This window comes from Pleuronectes platessa, chromosome 3 (genome assembly GCF_947347685.1).
Source record: "Pleuronectes platessa chromosome 3, fPlePla1.1, whole genome shotgun sequence".
Lineage (NCBI taxonomy): Eukaryota > Metazoa > Chordata > Actinopteri > Pleuronectiformes > Pleuronectidae > Pleuronectes > Pleuronectes platessa.
The window spans coordinates 930957-957606 of record NC_070628.1 but is presented as its reverse complement, the minus strand read 5'-3'; the positions used below and the strand labels follow the sequence as shown (position 1 = coordinate 957606).

General features: G+C 48.3%; 4 protein-coding genes across 5 annotated transcripts; 1 reads left to right on the top strand and 3 right to left on the bottom strand.

Annotated features, from left to right (window-relative positions):
* Positions 1 to 579: 579 nt before the first annotated feature.
* Positions 580 to 15124, bottom strand: LOC128437437 (phosphofurin acidic cluster sorting protein 1). Its single transcript, XM_053419587.1, has 24 exons — positions 14934 to 15124; positions 13022 to 13109; positions 12840 to 12929; positions 11733 to 11858; positions 11321 to 11483; positions 10164 to 10237; positions 9091 to 9174; positions 8938 to 8997; positions 8689 to 8834; positions 6715 to 6799; positions 6564 to 6620; positions 6402 to 6490; positions 6096 to 6228; positions 5788 to 5892; positions 5362 to 5462; positions 5132 to 5286; positions 4540 to 4650; positions 4027 to 4129; positions 3824 to 3866; positions 3338 to 3383; positions 3151 to 3244; positions 2882 to 3066; positions 2690 to 2800; positions 580 to 2289 (listed from the first exon to the last, which is right to left on the bottom strand). Exons 1-24 carry the CDS (start codon positions 15122 to 15124, stop codon positions 2165 to 2167), a joined length of 2565 nt encoding a protein of 854 aa, XP_053275562.1. The 3' UTR covers positions 580 to 2164.
* Positions 15125 to 15669: 545 nt separating this feature from the next.
* On the top strand, positions 15670 to 19520 carry psen2 (presenilin 2). Of its 2 annotated transcripts, none has more exons than XM_053419660.1 (11): positions 15670 to 15761; positions 16121 to 16303; positions 16390 to 16598; positions 16679 to 16820; positions 16904 to 16971; positions 17080 to 17300; positions 18045 to 18143; positions 18271 to 18336; positions 18585 to 18671; positions 18763 to 18878; positions 18986 to 19520. In XM_053419660.1, exons 2-11 carry the CDS (start codon positions 16187 to 16189, stop codon positions 19139 to 19141), a joined length of 1281 nt encoding a protein of 426 aa, XP_053275635.1. In that variant the 5' UTR covers positions 15670 to 15761; positions 16121 to 16186; the 3' UTR covers positions 19142 to 19520. The 2 variants fall into 2 exon arrangements, with proteins under 2 accessions (XP_053275635.1, XP_053275636.1); XM_053419661.1 differs by having other exon boundaries at positions 15674 to 15761; positions 16134 to 16303.
* A 762-nt stretch (positions 19521 to 20282) lies between these two features.
* On the bottom strand, positions 20283 to 22169 carry dpy30 (dpy-30 histone methyltransferase complex regulatory subunit). The gene is made up of 5 exons (XM_053419662.1): positions 22093 to 22169; positions 21227 to 21267; positions 21046 to 21093; positions 20816 to 20958; positions 20283 to 20433 (listed from the first exon to the last, which is right to left on the bottom strand). The coding sequence occupies exons 1-5, from the start codon at positions 22100 to 22102 to the stop codon at positions 20361 to 20363; spliced, it is 315 nt and encodes a 104-aa protein (XP_053275637.1). The 5' UTR covers positions 22103 to 22169; the 3' UTR covers positions 20283 to 20360.
* A 331-nt stretch (positions 22170 to 22500) lies between these two features.
* si:dkey-75a21.2 (uncharacterized protein LOC794385 homolog) lies at positions 22501 to 26539 on the bottom strand. The gene is made up of 6 exons (XM_053419659.1): positions 26113 to 26539; positions 25944 to 26034; positions 24861 to 25064; positions 24191 to 24321; positions 23995 to 24113; positions 22501 to 23633 (listed from the first exon to the last, which is right to left on the bottom strand). The coding sequence occupies exons 1-6, from the start codon at positions 26148 to 26150 to the stop codon at positions 23281 to 23283; spliced, it is 936 nt and encodes a 311-aa protein (XP_053275634.1). The 5' UTR covers positions 26151 to 26539; the 3' UTR covers positions 22501 to 23280.
* Between the last annotated feature and the right edge of the window lie 111 nt (positions 26540 to 26650).

Below are 26650 nucleotides of genomic sequence, written 5' to 3'. Positions count from 1 at the left end.
ATGTGATTGGCTGTTTGGATGTTTTCCTCTAAATATTAAAGTTCAGTAAGTCACATGTTGTCTTTTCTCTTGAAGGTTTCTAAATCTCTCTCCTCTGATTGGTCCACACAGAGGTTTATCATTTGAATTAGTGTCATGACTGTAAAATGTGAAAACACATGACTGTCCTCACACTGTCCAGTGAAAACACTTGCTTGTAGCTCCTGTCCCTTTAAGACCCCCGTCCTGATAAAGCCCTGCTCTGATTGGTCAGCTGATTTACTCCGTTATGATTGGTTGACCTATTTCCCTTTACCTGACTTCCTAGGTTGTTGTTCATTGTGCACTCCTAGCAGCTGGTCTGACACGCCCCCTAACAATCGGTGTTAACGAGGTGTTTCAGTGTCTCGTGTGAGGAACTGGAGCGACCTCCATCTTTAACTGCTCCCATCACATCTACTAACATTCTCTTTGAGCCGAGCAGTTTGAAACCTCCAGAAAAGGATCCACCGTTTACGTTCCATGTATTTAGTGTTTCTCTGTGGACTGCTTCATCATATATTTATATAAAACATCACATAATAAACACAATTCCAACATTTAAAAAGATCTTTATGTTAAAATAGAATATCATCTTCATCCGACCTGTAAGGAAAACACAACAGTCCTTCACTAACAACACACACCTATAGAGTCTCTCAGACGTCCAGCCTCATGTCCTGTTGTCAGAGTGGACAACATGAACTGTCCTGGAATGTAACAAAGTATTTTTACTTCGTTACTGTACTTAAGTAAATTTTTACGTATCTGTACTTTACTTAAGTAAAAATAATAGTGCATACTTTTTACTTTTACTCCGTTACATTTTGCAGCTATTATCTATACTTTTACTCCACTACATTTCTACAATGTGTGTCGTTACTCGTTACATTTTATGAACACAGTTTCGGGAAATATGGATTGCGTTGCTGTTTTGGAAGTTTAAACGAGCACACACACACACACACTCACGTGTCCTTACACCGCAAAAAGACGTTTAGAATTATGTTTATAATAAAGACAACAAGTAACGAAATAACCACAAACCTTGTGCCTTTATCAGCCAGGTGCTAAACAACTAAAAGTAATGCGTTTGATGCAACAACGAGGAACACCTGCCATTTAGCGATCTTTTCGTTTTTCAGGAACTACCTTTTCAGAATAAAAGTATAACATTTCTCCTTCCGTCTAAACCATTTCAAAATATTCAAAAGATGAATATTTTTGGTGCCTGACCAATGGTCAAATTTTCATTTCAAGGTCCTTCATTTTAAATTTCTCATTCTAAGATCTGCCTTGTTCTGACCAGTTTTACAGTTTTTCTTCATGTTCCATGTTTCCATTTTTTACACGTTAACAATTAAATATAAAAGATATAAGATATAACATGTTGTCTTTATTGGTTTGGCTTGATGGTATTAACTTTGCAGATAATCCCTGGTAGATAACTTGTCATCCGCAGAATTGTAAGATAGAGTGTGAACAGTATTACAGAGGTTAAGCACAATAAGTACACCAACCTTTCCAATAAACAAATGTTGTTGCTTATAATTATTACTAGTAGTGACATCTGTAGAGGCATGAGTATTACCAGTAGCTATATCTGCATTCTTTATCAAAATGGCACAGCCTAGACATTGAGAGGCAACCCATTGCGTGAGTACTTTTACTTTTAATACTTAAAGTAAATTTAAAAGTAAGTACTTTTTACTTTTACTTAAGTAGGATTGTTGATGTAGTACTTTTACTTTTACTTAAGTATAGATCTTCCTGGATACTTGTACTTTTACTTAAGTACTAAACCTCAGTACTTCCTCCACCACTGCCTCCTTTAGATCCCACTCACATGGTGTGAGGGACACAAGTGTCTGGGACCTTTGATCCAAACTCAATTTACAATAACCTTCTCTCCTGCTGGTTGGTCCAGACAAGTCAATTAAATCAAATCCACGAACATTATTATCTCTGATCTGAAAATGTACAGTATTTACAGGAAGTTTTACATATTCTTTTTATAATGTCAATTATTCTTTGAAGTAACTTACAAGTTACAGATATGTTTGTTCCACCATGATGGGATGAAGATCACAGAGAAGGTTCTGCTGCTGAAGGTTGATGAGGTGAGGATGAGGAGGGAGAGCGAGGATCAGATGAAGATTCCAACAGGAAAGTGTTTGACGTGCGTCGGCCACTGGGCGGCGAGCTGGAAGAACTTCACATCGTTCCACTCCACCCCGTCTATGGAGACTGGGACACAGACGGTCAGGTGGTCTCTATGCCCCGCCCTGCAGCCAGCCACCAGGGGGCGATCAAGGCTATTGAGCCAATTTCCCCAGAGGATCAATTGAGTTTCTCTCACTTATTATTAGTTCTTATTCTTTATTATACAACACGTTGCCCCACTGCTTTTATGACATTACTGATATTTGTTAATTCTTAAATGTATTAATACACTGTTATGATTTCAAAATTGTCACATTAATGTTAAACAGGAAGTAAACAACGTGGAAACATTCAGTTGAATTAATGATGGAACTCGTGACGTAAGTGTGTTGGTGTGTTTGTTTGTGTGTGTGTGTACCTCTCAGAGTGTGTGTGTGTGTGTGTGTGTGTGTGTACCTCTCAGAGTGTGTGTGTGTACCTCTCAGTGTGTGTGTGTGTGTGTGTGTACCTCTCAGTGTGTGTTGGTGTTTCGATGTACAGATCAAACGGCTGATTCCTTCAATCACCTGACTCCTAGACTCCGCCTCCTTCTCCTTCGTCTTCTTACTAAGGAACATGACTGACAGACACAAACACACACACACACAACCATCATCATCTTCCTCCTCCTCCTCTTCATCATCATCCTCCTCTTCCTCACCTTTCTTGTTCTTCTCTTTCATCACCACCGTCAGACTCATCAGTTCTCCTCCGCTGATCCTCGACACCTGCAGCGAGCGGAAGTTGCTCTTCAGCGTGTTCTTCACCCCGCCCTCCTTCCTCCCCCCTCCTCCCCCCTGACTGCTCCAGTAGTCGACCTGCAGACCCATCACCTCCCCCGAACAGCTGCTTGGACATGAGGGGTCAGAGGTCACAGGTCGTGTACACAGCTACACTCTACATCTTCAGACGGATGAAAACAGGAAGTACCTGTTGGAAGGGGAGGGGGGAGGTGTGGAGGTGATGCTGATCGGTGCTCCTGATTGGGTGGGAGGAGACCCCAGTATGATGTCATCAGAGTCGACTGTGGAGAGAAATGCGAGACACGGTGACGGGACGGGGGAGGGGCTGGGGGAGGAGCTGGGGGAGGGGCCGAGGAGGCTGAGTCAGGTCTTACCTGAGGTGGACAGGAAGTTGTGCTCCACGATGCCGACCTTCACCAGCTGGAACAAAGACAGCGTCATCAGCTGGTGTCTCCACGCTGTCTCGCTTCAGGACTCACTTACATTTAGTTTTTAAAAAGTGTGACATAGTTTATGTTTTGAAATATTCATGTTCAAGACCTTCACCAGACACCGTTTCCCATAAGCCCCTGTGCTCACAGGTTAAAGGTCACAGGTCTCTGTGCTGGATTCATTTTTGTGTGTGTCAATGCTATGATCTCCAGTAGGTGGCGGTAATGCACCTGAACGCTGGTTTCAACCAACATGAAACCAGAAAGACTTCTCATGTTCTGTCATGAGACTCAAACACAAACAGCTCACGATGGAGTTTTAATGGCAGCTGTTAGCATCACAAGCACCAAACAACTTCCTGTCACACTATCAAAATAAAATGTGATGTAAACTCAGTGATGATGTCAGCACATCAGGACTTTTCTCACCCCGATGAAAGGAACAAACTTCTGATAGGAGTCGTCGTCTGGGCTGCGGAGGGAGACACAATATTTATTCATCTCAGATTTATTGAAACGATTCTGATGAAGGTCCAAGGAAGTGAGTCTGAACTAGAACTTCCATTTGTGGATCAAAAGAGTGAATGAGAAGCACAGAGCGGAGGAGAGGAAGAGGACGTCCCCTGTTCTACCTCTTGTGTTTACAGGTGAGCATCGCCTCAGAGACGGGACACAGGTGAGAGACAGACGCTCCGCTCAGGTACCGGGACACTCGAGCTGAGACATCCACCGGATCTAAACAGAACACACACAGACAGTGATGTAGCCAATCACAGACCTGGATTATTCTGATGACATCATCATGAGCCTGACATCAGAGGAAAATGATGTAGAAACGTAGAAACTCTTCACGTCCCCAGAACCTTCTGAATGACCCAAAGAACCTAAAGAATGAAAAACACTTCACCAAAGTCCACAGGAACATTCCAGCAGGAACCGGACAGACGGAGAAGATGAAGGAGCTGAAAACTACTCTTAAAAGAAAACAGTCACCGAACCGGCTCTAAGCAGATCTGGGTCTAGAGCCTTCACACTGAAACAACATCTCCTCAGCAGAATCCTGTAAAAGACGGATGTTCTGATCTGATGGGGGCACTAAAGGTCAAAGGTCGCCACAGTCTCCTCCCAGGTGCATGTGCAGTTACCGAGGGGCGGGGCCTCCAGACGTCCGAACAGCTCCCTCCAGCCTGCGTCCATGAACAGGCTGTTGAATTTACCGTCCAGGGACGACAGGTACTTGGCAAGTGGGTGGGCTCCTGGTGAGGGTAAGCAGAGAGCATCATGGGAAGGTTGGATTGTTAGAAGAAAACAGCTGCGTCCCAATTCAGGGGTCGCTTCCCTCAGAGGCTTCATCACAGCAGGACTGTCCCCCCCCCTTCCACTCCCCAGAGACGACGTCCAGCTTCGGGCCTACATATCCCAGGATTCATTGCACACTGGTGACAAAGCTAACGAGCTAGCCATGCGGAAGGATGAGCTAAGTGAGTTCAACTTGACACAGAAGCTAACAATGCATCGCTAACGCAGGACTCACATCTCTGCGTTGTGTTAACATTCAAAGTGAATGTTAACACAACGCAGGACTCACATCTCTGCGTTGTGTTAACATTCAAGTGAAGGAGCAGCGTTGGTGACGCAAACAGGAAACCGTCCGTCCCCGTGTCCTCTGGAGGACGCGGCCCCTGGTTTGGGACTCTGCTGGCATGTTTGTGTTTTTGTGTCAGGGACCAGGCGTACCCATGGGCAGGATGAGGAAGCGGACATAGTTTAGCCAATCAGGCGTCTTGCTGGCCAGCTGCTCCACAAAGCAGCTGAGGACGGTGCTGAGGTAACTCTGGTCTCCGCCCACCACCACCTTCACCGTGGGCGGCGGCTGGGAGTTACAGTTACAGCTGAAATCAAACAGGAGTCACGTCAAACCGGAGAAATCCATAATCAATAATCACATTCTGATGACGGACACTTACAACCTCTGGATGCGGCTGATGATGGCGCTGAAGGCGGCGTGGACATCAGCTGCTGAGACGGTGCAGACGACAGGTTGACCCAAGAGATGCTCTGAAAGATACTGAGGGGGGGGGAGAGGGAGAGAGAGAGAGAGAGAGAGAGAGAGGAAACAGAGAGAGAGAGAGAGAGAGAGAGAGAGAGAGAGAGAGAGAGAGAGAGAGAGAGAGTAAGTTATTTTATTTTTATTTTTTGAAACATCTGGTTGCGTACTTCCTTCCCCGTATGATGTCATATGGGATCGCACTCGTCTCTCAGCCCCCCCCCCCCTTCTTTGTGTATGGCTCCTCCAGAAGAAGTCCAGAGCAACTGACTCAGACGTCTGTGTTCTAACATCCAGAACCTCCAGAACATTTAGAACTTCAGCTCCTGTGTGAAAGCAGACGGACCTGTCCCTGCCAGTCGGTGGTGTTGATCAGAACCACACAGTCGGGAAACTGGTCTTCAGAGAACAGGATGTGGTTCAGTTGATCCAAGACCGACTTCCTGGCAACCTGAGAAAACACAAACACATCAGCACCTGAGAAGCAACAAAGCACACACCCAGTCCAGATCCAGATCCTGATCCAGATCCTGATCCTGATCCTGATCCAGATCCTGACCCATGAGAATCAGCACCACCTACTGTTATCTGCATTAAACTAATATTCACGAAAAAGTAACTTTCAGATGAAGGTGACATTAGAATGTGTCTCACCTGCAGAGCAGCTGTCCTACAGTCTGAGGACGTCTCACTGTCCACGCTGCCGGTTCTGTCTGTCCCTCTGGAGTTCTGTCTGTCCTTTATGGAGACACTCCACGGATGGCGAGAGGTTTGACTTCCTGTCTTACTGTGGAGAGCAGACACACAATGATATCACAACTGACTGATGATAGTGATGTCAACAAAGACAAAGACAACGAGGACGAGGAAACTGCCTCATGTCAGTTGAGACACATCTGTAGCTCTGTGTGTGTGTGTGTGTGTGTGTGTGTGTGTGTGTGTGTGTGTGTGTGTGTGTACCTCAGGGACATGTGTGTCTGGGACTCAGTTTCACACAGTTTTGCAGCCGGCCCTGTGTCTGTTCCCACGGCAGCATCATCCTCTCCTTCCTGTGGACAGAAGACCATGAAGCAGAGAACCTGGGTGTCCATCCACAGGGTGAGTATTATGGTCTGGACTCACCCCAGGGCCGGCCTCTTCTCCTCCAGACCCCTGAGCAGGAAACAGTAGCTCTGTCACCTGATAAACACGAGAGCAGTGACACAGTGTGACCTGCAGGGGGCAGCAGAATCATCCGGGGACTGAGGTCAGAGGTCAGAGGTCAGGTACTCACGGCGGCAGGCGGTTCCCTCTGGAGACTCCTCTGACTCATCATCTCCGTCCGAGAGGGCGACTGAGAAACGCCCTCGAAGAACGGCCTGATGGGGAAACAGAGGCTTCAGCAGCAAGTTCACACCTGGTCCAGAGCTTCAGACTCACAGACTGAAGGTCAGAAGACTCCTTCACACCTGGTCCAGAGCTTCAGGCTCACAGACTGAAGCTCAGAAGACTCGTTCACACCTGGTCCAGAGCTTCAGACTCACAGACTGAAGCTCAGAAGACTCGTTCACACCTGGTCCAGAGCTTCAGACTCACAGACTGAAGCTCAGAAGACTCGTTCACACCTGGTCCAGAGCTTCAGACTCACAGACTGAAGCTCAGAAGACTCGTTCACACCTGGTCCAGAGCTTCAGGCTCACAGACTGAAGCTCAGAAGACTCGTTCACACCTGGTCCAGAGCTTCAGACTCACAGACTGAAGCTCAGAGGACTCGTTCACACCTGGTCCAGAGCTTCAGACTCACAGACTGAAGCTCAGAAGACTCATTCACACCTGGTCCAGAGCTTCAGACTCACAGACTGAAGCTCAGAAGACTCATTCACACCTGGTCCAGAGCTTCAGACTCACAGACTGAAGGTCAGAAGACTCCTTCACACCTGGTCCAGAGCTTCAGACTCACAGACACAAGGTCAGAAGACTCCTTCACACCTGGTCCAGAGCTTCAGACTCACAGACTGAAGCTCAGAAGACTCATTCACACCTGGTCCAGAGCTTCAGACTCACAGACTGAAGCTCAGAAGACTTGTTCACACCTGGTCCAGAGCTTCAGACTCACAGACACAAGGTCAGAAGACTCCTTCACACCTGGTCCAGAGCTTCAGACTCACAGACTGAAGCTCAGAAGACTCCTTCACACCTGGTCCAGAGCTTCAGACTCACAGACTGAAGCTCAGAAGACTCATTCACACCTGGTCCAGAGCTTCAGACTCACAGACTGAAGCTCAGAAGACTCATTCACACCTGGTCCAGAGCTTCAGGCTCTGCAGTTCAGTCTGAACATCAGGTGTGAAAGGTTCCTCAGACCAGAAGCTGTTCTGGGTCTGGATCCAAATGAACCAGGGTTCTGTTGGTTAAATGGACAGACAGGCCTACAGACAGACAGACAGACGTGGGAGGGACAGACAGGAAGACAGACAGACAGACAGACAGACAGACTGAGGACAGACAGACGTTGGGAGAGACAGACAGACAGACAGACAGACAGACAGACTGAGGACAGACAGACGTTGGGAGGGACAGACAGACAGACAGACAGACAGACAGACTGAGGACAGACAGACGTTGGGAGGGACAGACAGACAGACAGACAGACTGAGGACAGACAGACGTTGGGAGGGACAGACAGACAGACAGACAGACTGAGGACAGACAGACGTTGGGAGGGACAGACAGACAGACAGACCGACAGACAGACAGACAGACAGACAGACAGACTGAGGACACACAGACGTTGGGAGGGACAGACAGACAGACAGACAGACAGACAGACAGACTGAGGACAGACAGACGTTGGGAGGGACAGACAGACAGACAGACAGACTGAGGACAGACAGACGTTGGGAGGGACAGACAGACAGACAGACAGACAGACAGACAGACAGACAGACAGAGGACAGACAGACGTTGGGAGGGACAGACAGACAGACAGACAGACAGACAGACAGACAGACAGACAGACAGAGGACAGACAGACGTTGGGAGGGACAGACAGACAGACAGACAGACAGACAGACAGACAGACAGACAGAGGACAGACAGACGTTGGGAGGGACAGACAGACAGACAGACAGACAGACAGACAGACAGACAGATAGACAGACAGACAGACAGACAGACTGAGGACAGACAGACGGTGGGAGGGACAGACAGACAGACAGACAGACAGACAGACAGACAGACAGACAGACAGACAGACAGACAGACAGACTTCAGCTTTGGTTTGGGGGTGCTCTGGAGGCTCTCATTGTCGTCCAGCTCGGGGCCACTGTCACTCGGGTTGTAAAGCTCCAGGCTGTCGTACAGGAGGTCCAGATCCTCCTGGACCTCCTGACTCTGACCCACCGGGTCCAGGACCTGCAGGACGCGGGTCACACCATGGTTCATGTGATGGTTTCTACAGAAGCAGGACTTAACGTGTGTTAGATAACATGAAGATGGATCTGTGTTGGGTTCAAACCTCGTCCGTCACTTTGAATCTTTTCATCAGAGCCACAAACTTCTGCTTGAAGTTCGGTTGCTGAGCGACAGAAAACAACAAGAGAACAGTTCAAGTGTCTTCATCTGACTGTTGAGCCAATCAGGTGACTGCTGTGCTCTGATTGGTCCTCACATGCGTCAGGGAGCTTGTTCGGATCATTTTCCCACGTGACTTCTTCATCTTTCCCTGAACATCGTCATCATCATCATACATGTCCTGAGAAAAAAACAAAAGAGACGTCATGGACGTGATTAAAGGAAACAGCTGTCACAGCTCAGGCTCCGCCCCTTTCTGAGGCGGAGCCTGAAGTCTTATGACGTCTTAGGGCCAATCCCACGCTCACGTCAAGGGGCAGGATGACCCTCGAGGACAAGGGGCAGGACGGTCCTCGAGGACAAGGGGCAGGATGACCCTCGAGGACAAGGGGCAGGACGGTCCTCGAGGACAAGGGGCAGGACGGTCCTCGAGGACAAGGGGCAGGACTCGAGGGGCAGGACGAGCCTCGAGGACAAGGGGCAGGATGACCCTCGAGGACAAGGGGCAGGACGGTCCTCGAGGACAAGGGGCAGGATGACTCTCGAGGACAAGGGGCAGGACGGTCCTCGAGGACAAGGGGCAGGACGACCCTCGAGGACAAGGGGCAGGACGACCCTCGAGGACAAGGGGCAGGACGGTCCTCGAGGACAAGGGGCAGGACTCGAGGGGCAGGACGAGCCTCGAGGACAAGGGGCAGGATGACCCTCGAGGACAAGGGGCAGGACGGTCCTCGAGGACAAGGGGCAGGATGACTCTCGAGGACAAGGGGCAGGACGGTCCTCGAGGACAAGGGGCAGGACGACCCTCGAGGACAAGGGGCAGGACGACCCTCGAGGACAAGGGGCAGGGGGGCCCGGAGACGGGCCTGAGTCCTCTCTTTGAAGTCTCCCTCAGGACGTTTGTCTCTTCCTGAGCAGCCCAGGGTCCAGTGGGTGGATCCTTCTCTAACCACAGAAGTCAATGTTCCACTGCCTCCGAGAAACTTCTTTAAATCTAAGTCTCAACTTTACCAAATAACTCATGGTACAAATATTAAAAACAAAGCTTTTGGGATCAAATATTAAACTGAATCAACAAGTTTAAAACTGAAACACAGAAATGAAAACAAGTCAACGAATGAAAAGATCGAACAGGGTTTGAGTTCCTGAAGAGGACGAGCTGTCAATCACCTGAGGCGGGACCGCATCATCACTTCCTTCCTGTTCAGAGGAGAAGCTGTCATCATCGTCCTCCCAGTAGTGATCTGTGAACACAACAACAAACTGTCAACACAACAACAAACTGTCAACACAACAACAAACTGTGAACACAACAAAAAACTGTGAACACACACAACAAACTGTGAACACAACAACAAACTGTCAACACAACAACAAACTGTGAACACACACAACAAACTGTGAACACAACAACAAACTGTCAACACAATACAAACTGTGAACACAACAACAAACTGTGAACACACACAACAAACTGTGAACACAACAACACAACAAACTGTGAACACAACAACAAACTGTGAACACAACAACACAACAAACTGTGAACACAACAACAAACTGTGAACACAACAACAAACTGTGAACACAACAACAAACTGTGAACACACACAACAAACTGTGAACACAACAACAAACTGTCAACACAACAACAAACTGTGAACACAACAACAAACTGTCAACACAATACAAACTGTGAACACAACAACAAACTGTGAACACACACAACAAACTGTGAACACAACAACACAACAAACTGTGAACACAACAACAAACTGTCAACACAACAACACAACAAACTGTGAACACAACAACAAACTGTGAACACAACAACAAACTGTGAACACACACAACAAACTGCGAACACAACAACAAACTGTCAACACAACAACAAACTGTGAACACACACAACAAACTGTGAACACAACAACACAACAAGTGTTCCTTTTTGCTTAAAGAGGCTCAGAGAACCTCCTCTGTGAGGAGGTGTAGGAGCTCATGGACAGAACAGAGCTGAGCTTCCACTGTGAGTTTGTCCTGTTTGAATAGTGAGATGCTGAGAAGTGATTGGTTCTCCTCTGTGAGGAGGCTCAGAGAAGGAGCACTGGTTACTCCCCAGGTACAGGAGGAGTAACCAGTGCTCCTCTGTCGTGGTGAGAACAGAAACTTTCACTCAGGTTTGACTCAGATCATCGTGTCCAGAATGTTTGACCCTGAGGTCAAAGATGTCAAAGCTTAGGAACATAAAAGTAAACGTTCTGTGTTCATCTCTTTGATCTGAGACGAGGAAGAGGAGGAGGACCAATCAGGAGCCAGGGTTCTCCTACCCAGGGCCTTGGTGATGCTGCCATGGGGACCACTTGTCTCCTCCAGTTCGATTGGCTGGCTGGAGACAGAGAGGACGCTCAGCTCCGCCCACCGCACGGAGACGTTCTTCAGGCTGCCATGGAGACCGAGGATGTGGGTTCTGTCAGTCGGATGCTGCATCACCTGGGACGCACACAGACACACACAGACACACACCGACACACAGACACACACAGACACAGTTACAATCCAATAGTGTGGTCGTCCGTCCCCTGGTGGTCCGTCCCCTGGTGGTCTGTCCCCTGGTGGTCCGTCCCCTGGTGGTCTGTCCCCTGGTGGTCTGTCCCCTGGTGGTCCGTCCCCTGGTGGTCTGTCCCCTGGTGGTCCGTCCCCTGGTGGTCTGTCCCCTGGTGGTCTGTCCCCTGGTCCTACCTCGTCCATGTTGATGACTCCCACTGCCAGAGTCCTGAAGCCCCGGATGGTTCGGTTCTTGTATCTTTTCTTCCTCTGAAGCATCACATGGAGACGATTAGCATCTCGCTTCAGGAAGTGAGGATACTGAAACACAGAGGTTATATACAGTCACTGATCATCTGTATATACAGTCACTGATCATCTGTATATACAGTCACTGATCATCTATAGATACAGTCACTGATCATCTGTATATACAGTCACTGATCATCTATAGATACAGTCACTGATCCTCTTTATATACAGTCACTGATCCTCTTTATATACAGTCACTGATCATCTTTATATACAGTCACTGATCATCTATAGATACAGTCACTGATCATCTGTATATACAGTCACTGATCATCTGTATATACAGTCACTGATCATCTATAGATACAGTCACTGATCATCTGTATATACAGTCACTGATCATCTATAGATACAGTCACTGATCCTCTTTATATACAGTCACTGATCATCTATAGATACAGTCACTGATCCTCTTTATATACAGTCACTGATCATCTATAGATACAGTCACTGATCATCTATAGATACAGTCACTGATCATCTATAGATACAGTCACTGATCATCTTTATATACAGTCACTGATCATCTATAGATACAGTCACTGATCATCTATAGATACAGTCACTGATCATCTTTATATACAGTCACTGATCATCTTTATATACAGTCACTGATCATCTGTATATACAGTCACTGATCATCTATAGATACAGTCACTGATCATCTGTATATACAGTCACTGATCATCTATAGATACAGTCACTGATCATCTGTATATACAGTCACTGATCATCTATAGATACAGTCACTGATCATCTGTATATACAGTCACTGATCATCTATAGATAAAGTCACTGATCCTCTTTATATACAGTCACTGATCCTCTTTATATACAGTCACTGATCATCTATAGATACAGTCACTGATCATCTTTATATACAGTCACTGATCATCTATAGATACAGTCACTGATCCTCTTTATATACAGTCACTGATGGACAGATGATCTGAGTGTGTAACGTTTCAGTCTGTGAGGTTGTGTAGGAACCTGCAGTGAGAAGGTGAGCTCCAGGTCAGTTGCCATGATGCCGTCTGGAGGGAGAAGATACTCGTTGGACCTCAGAGTTCTTCTGGAGCCCTGAGGTTCAGGTGGAACACGTGTTTGGATCAACATGGTTCACAACAGTTAAACCTGTGAGTTCAGGAGAAGGTGTGAAACGTTCCTCTGACCTGGATCTTCACAGCGATGACGACGGAGCTGAGCTCTCGGTCCAACTCCCTCAGAACCAGGAGCTTCTTCAGAGTCAGACTACACAGCCTGACACACACACACACACACACACACACACACACACACATACACACACACATACAATACGACAAGATGCTGTCAGGGATTCAACATTTATAAAAGATTTGACAGTTCAGCCACAGATGGTAAATAAAGATGGACGACATGAAGGCTCCCTAAAGTCAAGCCAAATGGTCTCTATCGCCCCCTGGTGTCTGGCTGCAGCATAGATCAGAAACCTGCTCCATGTTAGCAGATAGGACATGGACAAAACTTTAAAAATCAAAGTGGACATAAAATTCTGTTAAAGTTTGTCAAAGATGTTTCTGTCATTCAGGTCGTTCTTATCTCTTTGATGTTTGTTCATGTTTCTGATCAGGATCATACAGGAACTCGTCACACATCAGCTTCCTGTCACACGTGTTCACACGTGCTCATACGTGTTCATACGTGTTCAGTGGAGGACGTCTCCTGCTGTTAACACCTTGGCTCATAAAGGACGGTGCTTCATGGTCGGTTTGACTCTCAATGATCATCAGCTGTTTGAAGAAGACTTGAAACTAGAGAGTGAGACAGAAACTCCTGAATGTCACTGACGTCTGTTTCCACACTTTGTAAACCTGCTGTGATGTTAGAGGTGACGAGCGACAGGTTCCTGCTTCCTGGTGTCTAAGAGGATTATCTGTGATTGGTCGAGCTGGTTAACCCCCCCCCCCCCCCCCTCCCCCACTGAGACTAATCTGCCGTGAACAGGTGGAGGGATGAGAGTCTTCAACATGGTTATGTTTTTGGATTGTTCTGATTGGCTGCTGCAATGTGATGTAACTGCTCTGATCTTTAGTCCATCGTGAAGCCTCTGATCCAGGGTCAGGGGCCTCAGCTCTCTCTAGGCATTCTGGGAGATGAAGTGTGTTTGACCTTCTCATCGACAGTGAGGACGACCAGGAGGTGTCGAGAGGTTCAGGAACGTGCACAGTCTCAAACTGTGGCTCGGAAATCACATGAGAACCAATAATGTGCTGAAGACTCCATGTTCTCTACCAGATCACACTCTGCAGGTTCTTCACCATCAGCTCCTCCTCATCTTCATCAGTCCAACAGGACGTCTTCACAGAGTCACGCTACAGCTGCATCTCCCCCTCCTGCTCCTCCTCCTCCTCATCTTCATCAGTCCAACAGGACGTCTTCACAGAGTCACGCTACAGCTGCATCTCCTCCTCCTCCTCCTCCTCCTCCTCATCTTCATCAGTCCAACAGGACGTCTTCACAGAGTCACACTACAGCTGCATCTCCTCCTCCTCCTCCTCCTCCTCCTCATCTTCATCAGTCCAACAGGACGTCTTCACAGAGTCACACTACAGCTGCATCTCCTCCTCCTGCTCCTCCTGCTCCTCCTCCTCCTCATCTTCATCAGTCCAACAGGACGTCTTCACAGAGTCCGCTACAGCTGCATCTCCCCCTCCTGCTCCTCCTCCTGCTCCTCCTCCTCCTCCTCCTCCTCCTCCTCATCTTCATCAGTCCAACAGGACGTCTTCACAGAGTCACGCTACAGCTGCATCTCCTCCTCCTCCTGCTCCTCCTGCTCCTCCTCCTCATCTTGTTCATGAGTGTCACCCATAGGGGTTTCAGATACTAACAGCTACTCACAGACAGACACACACAAACACACACACACTCTCAAACTCACTCACACTCACACACACACACACACACACACTCACTCACACATACACACACACACACACACACACACACACACACACACACACACACACACACACACACACACACACACACACACACACTCACCGGGCAGCAGCCTCCTCTCTGGCCGGACTTTAATCCTCTTACCTGGGCACGCAGCTCGGAGATGACCGGTCTACCTCCCAGGTTGCGAACAGGTTCATCGGCACCGGGGCTCGTGCGTCCCGCTCCCCGGCTGCACCGGAGCCCAGCGGGGGGCCGGGCGGGGGGCCGGGCGGGGGGGGCTCCGGTGCAGCCGGGTCCGCAGGGGGAGCAGCTCTCTCTGCTGCCGCCGACATCGCGCTATGTCCGGTCACAAAGTCCCGCTGCACCGGCCGGTTCTCCGGTCAGCAGGGGGCGGGGCTGAGTGGGAGGGAGGGGCAGTGAGACACATAATCAGGACTAATATAATAAACTAGAATATAATATACATATAAACTTTGCAGTAGTCTGCAGTATAGATACAGGAGGAGATAGATAATATAATTATTATATAATATATTTATAGCATATTTTGGTTATTTCGTCAATCATATTCTATCTTCATATAATTTTTTATTATATATTTCACGTATGTTTAATTAAATTGACCATATTATTTAATTTTAGTAGTAATTTATCAATTTTACTTTTATTCTATTAACATATTGTTGTGTTTTATCGATTTGTTTGTTTTAGTTATTCATTTAATCAACATATGATATTTTATAAATATGTAATATTATTGATTTAAATATATTTTATTGTCTCTTATACCCATGATGTATTTTTTAAATAATGACGTCAGGCTTGGAACTTTTACTCATAACTAAATAAACAGGGCGGAGTGAAACACTACGTCATCGCAGACGTGGTCACGTGACGACGTGTGTGCCGCTCAGCTGACTGCTGAGTTCCGGGTTGTGTGTCGGTGTTTATCTCTGCGCTGCTTCTCAGGTAAAATCTACATGTTTATATTTATTTATTAGGTTGTCAATATAATATGAGAACAGTGAAGAAACGCTGTCCGCGCGCACCGTGCCGGAGCGCGTTCACGTCGAGCTGCCGCTCCGTGTTGACTGTTCTCACTGATCCGCATTCAGCTTGAGATCAACCGAGCGAGCGCGATGCATGATGGTCTATATTACCTGGTTACTTAATGCTACTTACTGCTCTTCACGATGCATTGTGGGAAACTTGAGTCCACAGCACGGGGTCATAAAGAAATCACCGTTGCAGTTTTGTTATTATTTACTGTAACTAAGTGTAACTTCCTGTTTACACCACATGACCAGTGTACGTAAATGCTCATGCAGCGCGTGTTCTCAGGCGGTCCGTGTGGGCGGAGTCTATCTGCTGGTTGGTGACTAGCTGTCAGAGCCATGAACGCCTCGGACAGTGACGAGGAGTTCTACAACGAGAGGACGGCGTTGGTCCCGGCAGAGAACCCCGCGGTGTCGTGCTACCAGCCGGACGCCTCAGAGGAACCCACCACGAGGGTAAAGGTCACCTCTCTGCTCTGTGTCCTATACCTTCTTGTTCTTCCTGCTGCACTGATGCTGAATGTCGCCCTCTGTTGGTGCAGCCGGGGGTCAGCAGGCGGCCGGCGGCCTCAGGAGGAGGTGCTGACGGGGGCGGCTCCGACCAGGAGGAGGCAGACGAGGAGGAGCTGACTCTGAAGTACGGAGCCAAGCACGTCATCATGCTGTTCGTGCCCGTCACCCTCTGCATGGTGGTGGTGGTGGCCACCATCAAGTCGGTCAGCTTCTACACGGAGAAGACGGACCAGCAGCTGTAGGTCCACGACTCCCCGCCCCCCCCCCCTGCAGGACGCCGCGGCTGCTCACTGCTAACCACGATGTTTGTCCCCACAGGATCTACACGCCGTTCACAGAGAACACGGCGTCTGTCGGCCGCCGGCTCCTCAACTCCGTCCTCAACACCATCATCATGATCAGCGTCATCGTGGTCATGACCATCTTCCTGGTGGTCCTCTACAAGTACCGCTGCTACAAGGTGAGAGAGCGGCGAGGCGTCATGTGCTTTGGTCCTGGTGCTTGTTCCTGTCTCCTGACCCTTCATGTCTCTGATCTGTGCAGTTCATCCACGGCTGGCTCATCCTCTCCTCCCTCATGCTGCTCTTCTGGTTCAGCTTCATGTACCTCGGGTCAGTTTCACTCATAGCTTTATTCAAACAACACAGTCAGTGAGCAGTTGGACCAATCACAGCGCAGAGCATTGTCAGCTGGAACATGACCACACCTCTGTTTTCCAGTGAAGTGTTTAAGACGTACAACCTGGCCGTGGACTACCCCACGGTGGGAGTGATCATCTGGAACTTCGGGGCCGTGGGGATGATCTGCATCCACTGGAAGGGGCCCCTCCCCCTGCAGCAGGCCTACCTCATCCTCATCAGCGCCCTCATGGCCCTCGTCTTCATCAAGTACCTGCCCCCGTGGTCGGCCTGGGTCATCCTGGGCGCCATCTCCATCTACGGTGGGTCTCTGAGGTCACAAGGTCTCCTTCATCATCGAATCTCCTTCAACAGCTGGTGTTGGTGAAAGCTGCTGTGTTTGAATTTGAATTAAGACAAAAACCATTAGGATCACGTTACAACACGCTATCACGAGAATGTTTTTGAGACTGGGCGTGTCCCAATCCAGGGACCGCCTCCTTCACAAGCCCTGTACACTGACGGCAATCAGTCTCAAAGTGCAGCCTGAGAATGAGGCGGAGCCTAAACTGAGACACAGCCGTGGATTCCAAAACAGTGAAGCCAAAGTGTCTGAATCCTGTCTTCTGTGTAATGTCCAGCAGGGGGCGACTCCATTGGTGGTTTCTATAGAAGTCTATGAGAAAATGACTTCTTCAAACAGCTGATTTACCTTCATTCAGTAAATTCTGATCATTTAGAGTCAAATAGATCAGAAAGCACCGGATGTGTTGGGGGTGGATACCACAGGGTGATTGACATCTAATGCCGTCCAATGGGTGCATGTGGGCGTGTCCTTGAGCTGTCAGTCAGAGGCTCCAAAATCAACGAAAATGAAAAGATCCTTGTAAAAAATGTTAATAAGCTCAATGACGTCTGTGCCCCTGCAGCCGACCAATGAGAAACAGCGACTCATTGTGAATGTCCTGGTCACATGGTTTCCTCTGTGAGCAGGAAGTAAACACTGGGTCAGGTGACTGGGTCAGCCTTCCCATCATGCCTTGCTCAGGTGCTTTGTGTTGTTGCAGATCTGGTGGCCGTCCTGTCTCCTAAAGGTCCTCTCAGGATGCTGGTGGAGACGGCTCAGGAGCGCAACGAGCCCATCTTCCCCGCCCTCATCTACTCCTGTGAGTCCATCACACGTCCACAGATCACCACCAGACACCACAGAGCTAAACATGTACAGAGAAATACTGCTGACTCGTGGCCGACCGGCAGGAGACCGTGACTCTGTGGTTTTATTGTTCTGTGCAGCTGCCATGATGTGGACGGTGGGGATGGCGAGCCCGATGGACGCTCAGCGCTCCGACCGCGAATCAGGTGCAACATCACATCAACTGCTCAGTCACAAGGGATCATGGGAAAAGAGAGTTAGGAGACAGAGAGACGGAACCACTCTAAGACTTGACTGTAGTACAACTTGTACTTCTACGACTTTACAACTTTAAACATTGTCCAACTTTACGACTTGTATGACTTTACTTCAAGGATGTGATAACTTCTGGATGTCGGAGGTTTACCTTCGTTACCGGTTAATTGAATAAACACCTCCACTCTTCCTTCCTCAGATGAGGAGGTGGGGCCTAGTGGCAGGGAGGTGGAGCCTGAGAGACGACAGCCCCGGACGTTTCCAGAAGACGACCTGGAGGAAGACAGTGAGTTCATGAAGACTATTTCAGATTAAAACCACAGCTGCACAGCCTCATGGAATAATGTGTGAGTGTGTGTGTGTGTGTGTGTGTGCAGGGGGGGTGAAGCTTGGCCTCGGTGATTTCATCTTCTACAGCGTCCTGGTTGGGAAAGCTGCAGCGACCGGCGGCGACTGGAACACGACCATCGCCTGCTTCGTGGCCATTCTCATCGTGAGTACTTCCTTCTCGACCTGGTTAACGGGGGGGTCAGACGCTGCTGGTCCCTGGGACGTGTCGGTGAGACAACAGACTACTGACCAGGTGTGTGTGTTCCTCAGGGTCTGTGTCTGACGCTGCTGCTGCTGGCCATCTTTAAGAAAGCTCTGCCGGCGCTGCCCATCTCCATCACCTTCGGCCTGGTCTTCTACTTCTCCACCGACTTCCTGGTTCAGCCGTTCATGGACAATCTGGCCGCTCATCAGTTCTACATCTGAGACCCGCCCCCCTCACCCTCCTCCTCCTCGTCACCCTGCGTCCGCCGCTCTTCTTCTTCCTGTTTCTCGATGAACACAGGAAGTGATGTAACAGGCAGAGGGAGCTCCTGGACGTCAGGCACAAACATCAGTTGCTGAGTGGACGTTTAAAGGTCCGCCTTAAATCCTTCATCTGACCTTGTATGTTTGGAGGCAGCTGATTGGCTGACGCTCCTGTCGATCACAGTCAAACATTCCTGCTGCGTCAGTTTTAACATTAAACCAGACGCTCAGTTTAATGTCCGACTGCATTTAAAGTGAATTTTCTTCAACAGACTCAAAAAGATTTTTACTGTTTTATGAGAAAAGTGTTTAATAAATAAAAACTGGTTTCAAATTATCAGACCTAACCTTCTGTTACCAGACGTGACTCTGATCAGCCCAGTTTCAAATATTATAAATAAATTCATCATTTAATATTTAAAAACATTAATTTATCAGCATGTTAGATTTAATTGTTTTGAGTTTCCTGCGTCTGAAACGTTTTGATGCTGCGACGTCAGATTAGTTTTTTATCTTGATTCAATATTTCAACGATGAGGTTTGGACGTCAGCTCAACTTTAATCAATGTCAAACTGTTTGGCTCCACAGGTTTTTAATCTGAGAGCTTAACTTCCTTATTAAACACGTTAGTACAGTTTCAGTAGTTATTTTAGTTTCTGTTGAAACAAACAAAGTTTTGTCAGTTTTTGTGACTTTTCTCTGATTACGGTTTTTACATCAATTACTTTTTCATCAAAGTTTTTTGTGGTAAACTTTCCTCATTGAAAATATATTTTATTACATGAATAATGTAATTTACTCTTCGTAAACGTGTATTTGTTCTGGAAACTATCAACTCATACATAATCTGAGGCTTCTAAAGCTCCAGTGAATTCAGTGTGATGCCAGCAGTTACACTCTGAACAGTAGGTGGCGCTGATAGCTTCTGTTCCTGGTTGAGTTCAGTTCAGTGTTGGAACTATGTCTTGTGTCCATCTGCCCTCGTACCCATGATTTCCAGCACTCGTCCTGTTATGCTAACACGCGCCACCTGCTTCTCGTTTTTATGCTAGGCTAACCACACCTCACTCTTTCAGAATAAAAGCCCAGAGCGGCAGCTGCCCTTTCACATCAACATGTTTATTGTGATAAAATAAAAAAAACAACGGTTCATGAACAAACAGGAAATGAGACGAGTCAGTTTCTCTCTTCAAACTGAGACTTGTTCTTCAGCAGGAACGCAGCGAGGTACTCGATCGGGTTCGGAGGCCTGGAACAGAAAAGAGAGTCCGAGTGTGAGCTCCTGTTCGGAAGTCGAGTTTTAACTGGAGCAGACTCCTCCTCAGAGAAACGTCTGAGATGAAGAGTGACCAGAACTCTGCATCGTGACAAAGTGATCAAGACACCAGTGCTCACGAATCACACCATCATCGGTTTTCAATTCAATTTGTGTAGCGTCAAATCATAATACACATTATCTCAAGGCACATTACATCGAAGGTCAGGACTTTCATTTTTTTATAGAGAAACTCAACAATTCCCACAGTGAGCAGCACTTTGGCACCGGGAAGAAGAACTGAGACACAGTGGGGACGTCCTGACGCCTCGTCCCTTCCTGAGGGACGCTCAGTAGAAAGACGAGAGCTGCTGACCTCTCTTTGGCGAGCACCGACAGGCCCTGCAGCAGGATGGGCACCACGGTCTGGTCCAGGTAGGCTCGGGTCGGCAGCGCCTGCAGGTCCACCTTCTGCTTCGAGATCTTCTCTGCACTCGCCTTCTCGTTCTCCACTGTCCTCTGAGGAGGAGATGAGGCAAAGCATGCTGGGAGTCTGCCCTTCATTACTCACAACAGTGTGTGTGTGTGTGTGTGTGTGTGTGTTACCTGGATGTTTTCCGTCAGGCCGTACTCTGCGTGAGGGTTTTCAGAAACCTGCAGGAGGATTCATGTTCACCGGATTTATATAAAAACACAAGCTGATCGTCTGAATGATCAATATTTCCCTCTGACACGTGGCTCCATTCAAAATCATGTGTGTGTGTGTGTGTGTATGTCTGTGACTCACTGGTGTTTGTCCCTCCATGGACTGATCTGCGTCTGTTTGATCTAAACACAAAGTCAGTTTTCTCAGTGTGAAGAAGGAAAAACAGTTTGTTGATGGAGAACGAGTCAACACAGCTGAGCATGAGAACACGTCACTAACCTGGTCACTAACTAACCAGTAACTGGTCACTAACTAACCACAGATCACTAACTAACCAGTAACTGGTCACTAACTAACCACAGATCACTAACTAACCAGTAACTGGTCACTAACTAACCAGTAACTGGTCACTAACTAACCACAGATCACTAACTAACCAGTAACTGGTCACTAACTAACCACAGATCACTGACTAACCACAGGTCACTAACTGATCACTGACTAACCACTGGTCACTAGCTAACCACTAACTAACCACTGGTCACTAACTAACCAGTAACTAACTAACCACAGATCACTAACTAACCAGTAACTGATCACTAACTAACCAGTAACTGATCACTGACTAACCACTGGTCACTAACTAACCACTAACTAACCACTGGTCACTAACTAAACAGTAACTAACTAACCCCCGGTTTCTTCTAAATGCTCGTCGTCGGTCTCTGCTCAAATCTCTTTGAACTTTTCCTCTCTCTCTCTCTCCTTCTCTCTCTCCTTCTCTCTCTCCTCTCGTGTGTCTCGCGCTGCCCGGTGCACCGTTAGCCACACGTTAGCTTAGCATCCCGGTAAATGTCCGGTAGACGAGCCTCGCTGACCGGGGAAACCGACTCGAGTGCTTAGCCTCATTCGAGTCATCAAACCGGAAGCTCGCAGCAAACACAGAGAAACACGAGAAACCCGTGAAACGGTGAAAAGCGCGAACCCATGTTAAACAATGAACTCACCGTCCGCCATGTTTGTTGTGGATATTTCCGCAAGATATCCAACGTACGTCAATTCCTCTTTGAGTTACGTTAAAAGATACACGCGCCGCGTTGTTTCCCCAACCAATGGTGGACGAAGACCCGCCCCCTCCCCTGCATCTGATTGGCTCATCTCTTCCGAGTGTATGTTAACCGCTAGTATTAGCCTAGCACTGATGCTAGCCGGCTCCATGAACGTGGCGGAGCCGGAGGAGAGGCTCTTAGCCCGGGCAGCTCAATGTGAGTACTGCCGGTGGGACACGGAGGATATTTAATGAACAAACGGTATTAAAGGGAACTTATTAAAACAGTTTCATTAGTTAAATGAATTAATGATCATTGGAAACAATAAAACCGTTCAAACATCGTGGCAAGAGATCTGATTTAAAATGAATGTAAAGCTGAGAAGAGAACTGTTTTATTTCTCATTGAAAGGTTCATTCTAACAGTTTGAATCATATGTTTATTTTATGGTGTGACACCAATTGTTTTCCATTCTGCGTTGATGAATTTAAAGTTCACCCCAGAATCAAGTTTCACACCAAAATCTGATTATAGACAAATATGATCCCTCAGCAGCTCCCAGGTGCTCTAATAAGAGATTCTGCACCGGGCGAAACGTGGGCTTACCTCCTCCTGGCAGCAGGTGGCGCTGTCACTATCACTACACACTAACAGATCGTACACATCTATCACCTCTGCAACAGTCTGAGGCATCAGAGGAATCGATGATAAATAGAAAATCACAAACAATAACTCTTTCAGCTTAACCCTCTGATAAACAACAAGGGTCCAAAGTTTGTATTTTCTATATCTTTGCAGTTTCATCATTCAGTGTTTCAGCTTTTCCCCAATTAACTTGTTTTATATCATCACAAATCCTTACTTACAGTTTCCTTTGTTATTTTTTTGGATAAGTCATTTTTGTTGTCTTCTAATACATAACGTCACAATGACCCGTACACACATTTACAGAGTTCATTTCTGAAAACTGTTTCACACACACTCATAAATGTCTCTCCTGTGAAAACGTCAGATTGTCAAGTTTGATCTCATAGTGTAACAGACAGACCCAGATGTAGTTTCATCTGTTCATGAGTTGATGGAGGTAATCCACTGAAGGCTCTCAGCCATGGGGGGGAGGTGATGGGGGGGGGGGTTACATGTATGTTATGTTTGCTCGCTGCAGAACATGTCAACTGTCGATGTTGAGCTTTGAGAGTCCGGTGTGGTAACGACCTTCTTCGGCCTCCTGGCCGTGGGTCTGCGCCCCCCCTCGAGCTGGACCTTTCTGTGGAACATGGAGGAGGGCCGTGCGCTGCGTGGGAGGGGCCGTGATGCCAGGCCGGTGGCGCCATTGTGGCCAAACGTGTGCATGGCCGACTGCAGCATGGAGGGGTTCCCCTTCAGCGCGTAGAAGGTCTTCATCATGGCTACAGCCGCTCGTTGAAACCCGGCACTGCTCTGAGCCACGGCCGAAAACTCTCCGATCATGGAGCTCCACTCCTTCCTGTCAAAGACATCTGGACACAGATCCAAACAGATGTTAACACACATCACAAACACCTCCACAACGATGACGACACATTGGTTCTTCCTCCGGAAAGGAAAATATCTCGAAACCAACCGACCATCTTGTGTTTTTATAACATGAAAACCAAACTGATCAGAAACCTCTTGAACCTCAGTGAGATAAGAACGACCGGAAACGACAGGAACATCTTTTATTTAACGTCTACTTTGACATTTGAGTTTGGTCAATATCCCATCTGCTAACATGGAGGAGGAGGGTTTATGACCCATGCTGCAGCCAGACACCAGGGGGCAAAACAGGCATTTTGGCTTCACTTCTGGGAGCCGTCCACCTGAATGAATGAACCTGACCTCGTGGTGCGTCAGCGGCTGGCGTGGTGGTTCCTGAACTCGTCGTGCGGACGCTGTGATTGTGGATGTTGCTGATGTGGACGAGCGTGGGGTATTCTGGGATGTGAGGATCCGTGTTTCTGGAGAGACAGAGCAAACAGCTGGAGCAGAGAGGTGGAGACAGAGATGGAAGCAGGAGTGTGGAGGTGTGGTGGACCTGCTGCGTTGACCTCTGGACGCCTCGGCACGGACCAGCGTCACCTTCAGTTTGGCCGGACAGTCTGTGTTTTTGGTCGCCCTGGTCAGTTTGTCTCTGGGTTGTGTGTTGTACTGACACCTGTAGTCCGCCTGCAGCAGGAATCAGGTCAACACAACTCATGTTCACCCATCCATATATTTAAGACATTTTATCAATGTGAGACTTTTAACCGTCAGAACATTTTGACCCCATTGAAGAACGATCTGGAGAATAAAGTCAAAAGTTCAGTTGGTTTGTGAAACTTGAAACTTCACATTCCTCATTTTAACACAGGAGACTGATCTTCTGATATTCAGGATCTGAAATACATGAACTAAAATGATGACCTCACTCTCTTCATATGACTCTTTACTCATATTCTTCGATGTTTTTCTTGTTATATTAAACTTTTCCCGTTTAAGTGGCCTTCGTTAAATGCTTTGTTGTAAATTAAGGCCTAACATTCAGATGAAGACTCATTATTATAAAAAGTTGCAGTAGAATGATTAAACTTTAGACTCTGGACAGAACATGACTCATGTTCTCAGTGAGGAAGACGTGGTGAGCCACAGGAGGTGTGAACAGACTTCAGGGGACACGTGTCCTGACAGAGACATGAAAAGATAAAGTCAGAGGACGACCCGTCCACCTTGAAGAGGATCCGGCAGCCTGTGGTGGGCCGGGTGTGGGCCACTCGCCATGTGACCGCCATGGACCTGAGCCACAGCTGGATGTCCTCCTTCGACCTCAGGGACATCCTCACCGTGGCCTCGAAGCTGACGGGGCCGGCTTCTGATTGGCTCACAGCTCTGTACCGGCACACATGGTACTGGTAGTTCTGAGGGAGGAAACCCTGCAAGACAGGGGGGGAGAGACCAGGTGACACGGGTGAGAGAGAGAGAGACAGACACCAGGTGAGAGAGAGAGAGACAAAGAGAGAGGGGGGGGGGGGGGGAGAGACCAGGTGACACAGGTGAGAGAGAGAGACAGAAAGAGAGAGAGGGGGGAGAGAGACCAGATGACACAGGTGAGAGAGAGAGGGGGGGGGGAGAGACCAGGTGACACAGGTGAGAGAGAGAGAGACAGACACCAGGTGAGAGAGAGAGAGACAGACACCAGGTGAGAGAGAGAGAGACAAAGACCAGGTGAGAGAGAGAGAGACAAAGAGAGAGAGGGGGGGAGAGAGAGACCAGATGACACAGGTGAGAGAGAGACAGAAAGAGAGAGAGGGGGGAGAGAGACCAGATGACACAGGTGAGAGAGAGAGGGGGGGGGGGGGAGAGACCAGGTGACACAGGTGAGAGAGAGAGAGACAGACACCAGGTGAGAGAGAGAGAGACAAAGACCAGGTGAGAGAGAGAGAGACAAAGAGAGAGAGGGGGGGGGGAGAGAGACCAGGTGACACAGGTGAGAGAGAGAGAGACAGACACCAGGTGAGAGAGAGAGAGACAGACACCAGGTGAGAGAGAGAGAGACAAAGACCAGGTGAGAGAGAGAGACAGAAAGAGAGAGAGGGGGGAGAGAGACCAGATGACACAGGTGAGAGAGAGAGACAGAAAGAGAGAGAGGGGGGAGAGAGACCAGATGACACAGGTGAGAGAGAGAGGGGGGGGGGGGGGAGAGACCAGATAACACAGGTGAGAGAGAGAGACAGAGAGAGAGAGAGGGGGGGGGAGAGACCAGGTGACACAGGTGAGAGAGAGAGAGTCAGAGAGAGAGAGAGAGAACTCACCAGCAGTTCACAGTGTTGCTCAGCGTTGACGGACGGGCGCGTGCACGTGAACCTCTGCGCCGTGCTCAGGGGCCTCCTCAGGTTCCCTGACCTGTGACTCAGAGTAACGTTAGTTAGTCAGTAACGTCAGTTACTTGTCGCGCACATGAAGGATCACGTGACCTTTTACCTCCGCGTCTTCACATCCCCTGCACACGTCGCCTCCATGTTGACGGACAGGTGACGTCACAAGTGATCAGACTCGAACGGCTGCGTTACAGAAAACGTTCCAGCGCACAGTGATGACGTAAAAGGTAAACAAGCTTGTGACCGTGGGAATGTTTGTCGCGTGGGGAGAGTCACGTGATCGGAGCAGCTTCCGTCCACACAGAAACAGGTATATTGATTACACTTGGCCACAGACACACGTCCTACGTCTCCATGAGCGCCTTCATTGTTGTGTGACGTCAGACAACTGCCGCTCCGTGAACTACAGGTTGTTGAGTTTTCCTGAGTTCACAAGTTCGAAGCCCGTCTGTAGTTTGCGTCCACTGCACTTTTCAAGGACGAGTTTGAAAACATCCGAGTTGTCTTGAACGCACCACCAGTGTAACCGCGCCCACATCCCTGCACGAAGGCGTGACGTAGCGAAGCACGCAGTGACCGTTCACATGGAAACTACGCAGCGGAGCCTGTCCTCTTCCGGTTGCTGCAGATGGTCCTGGGTG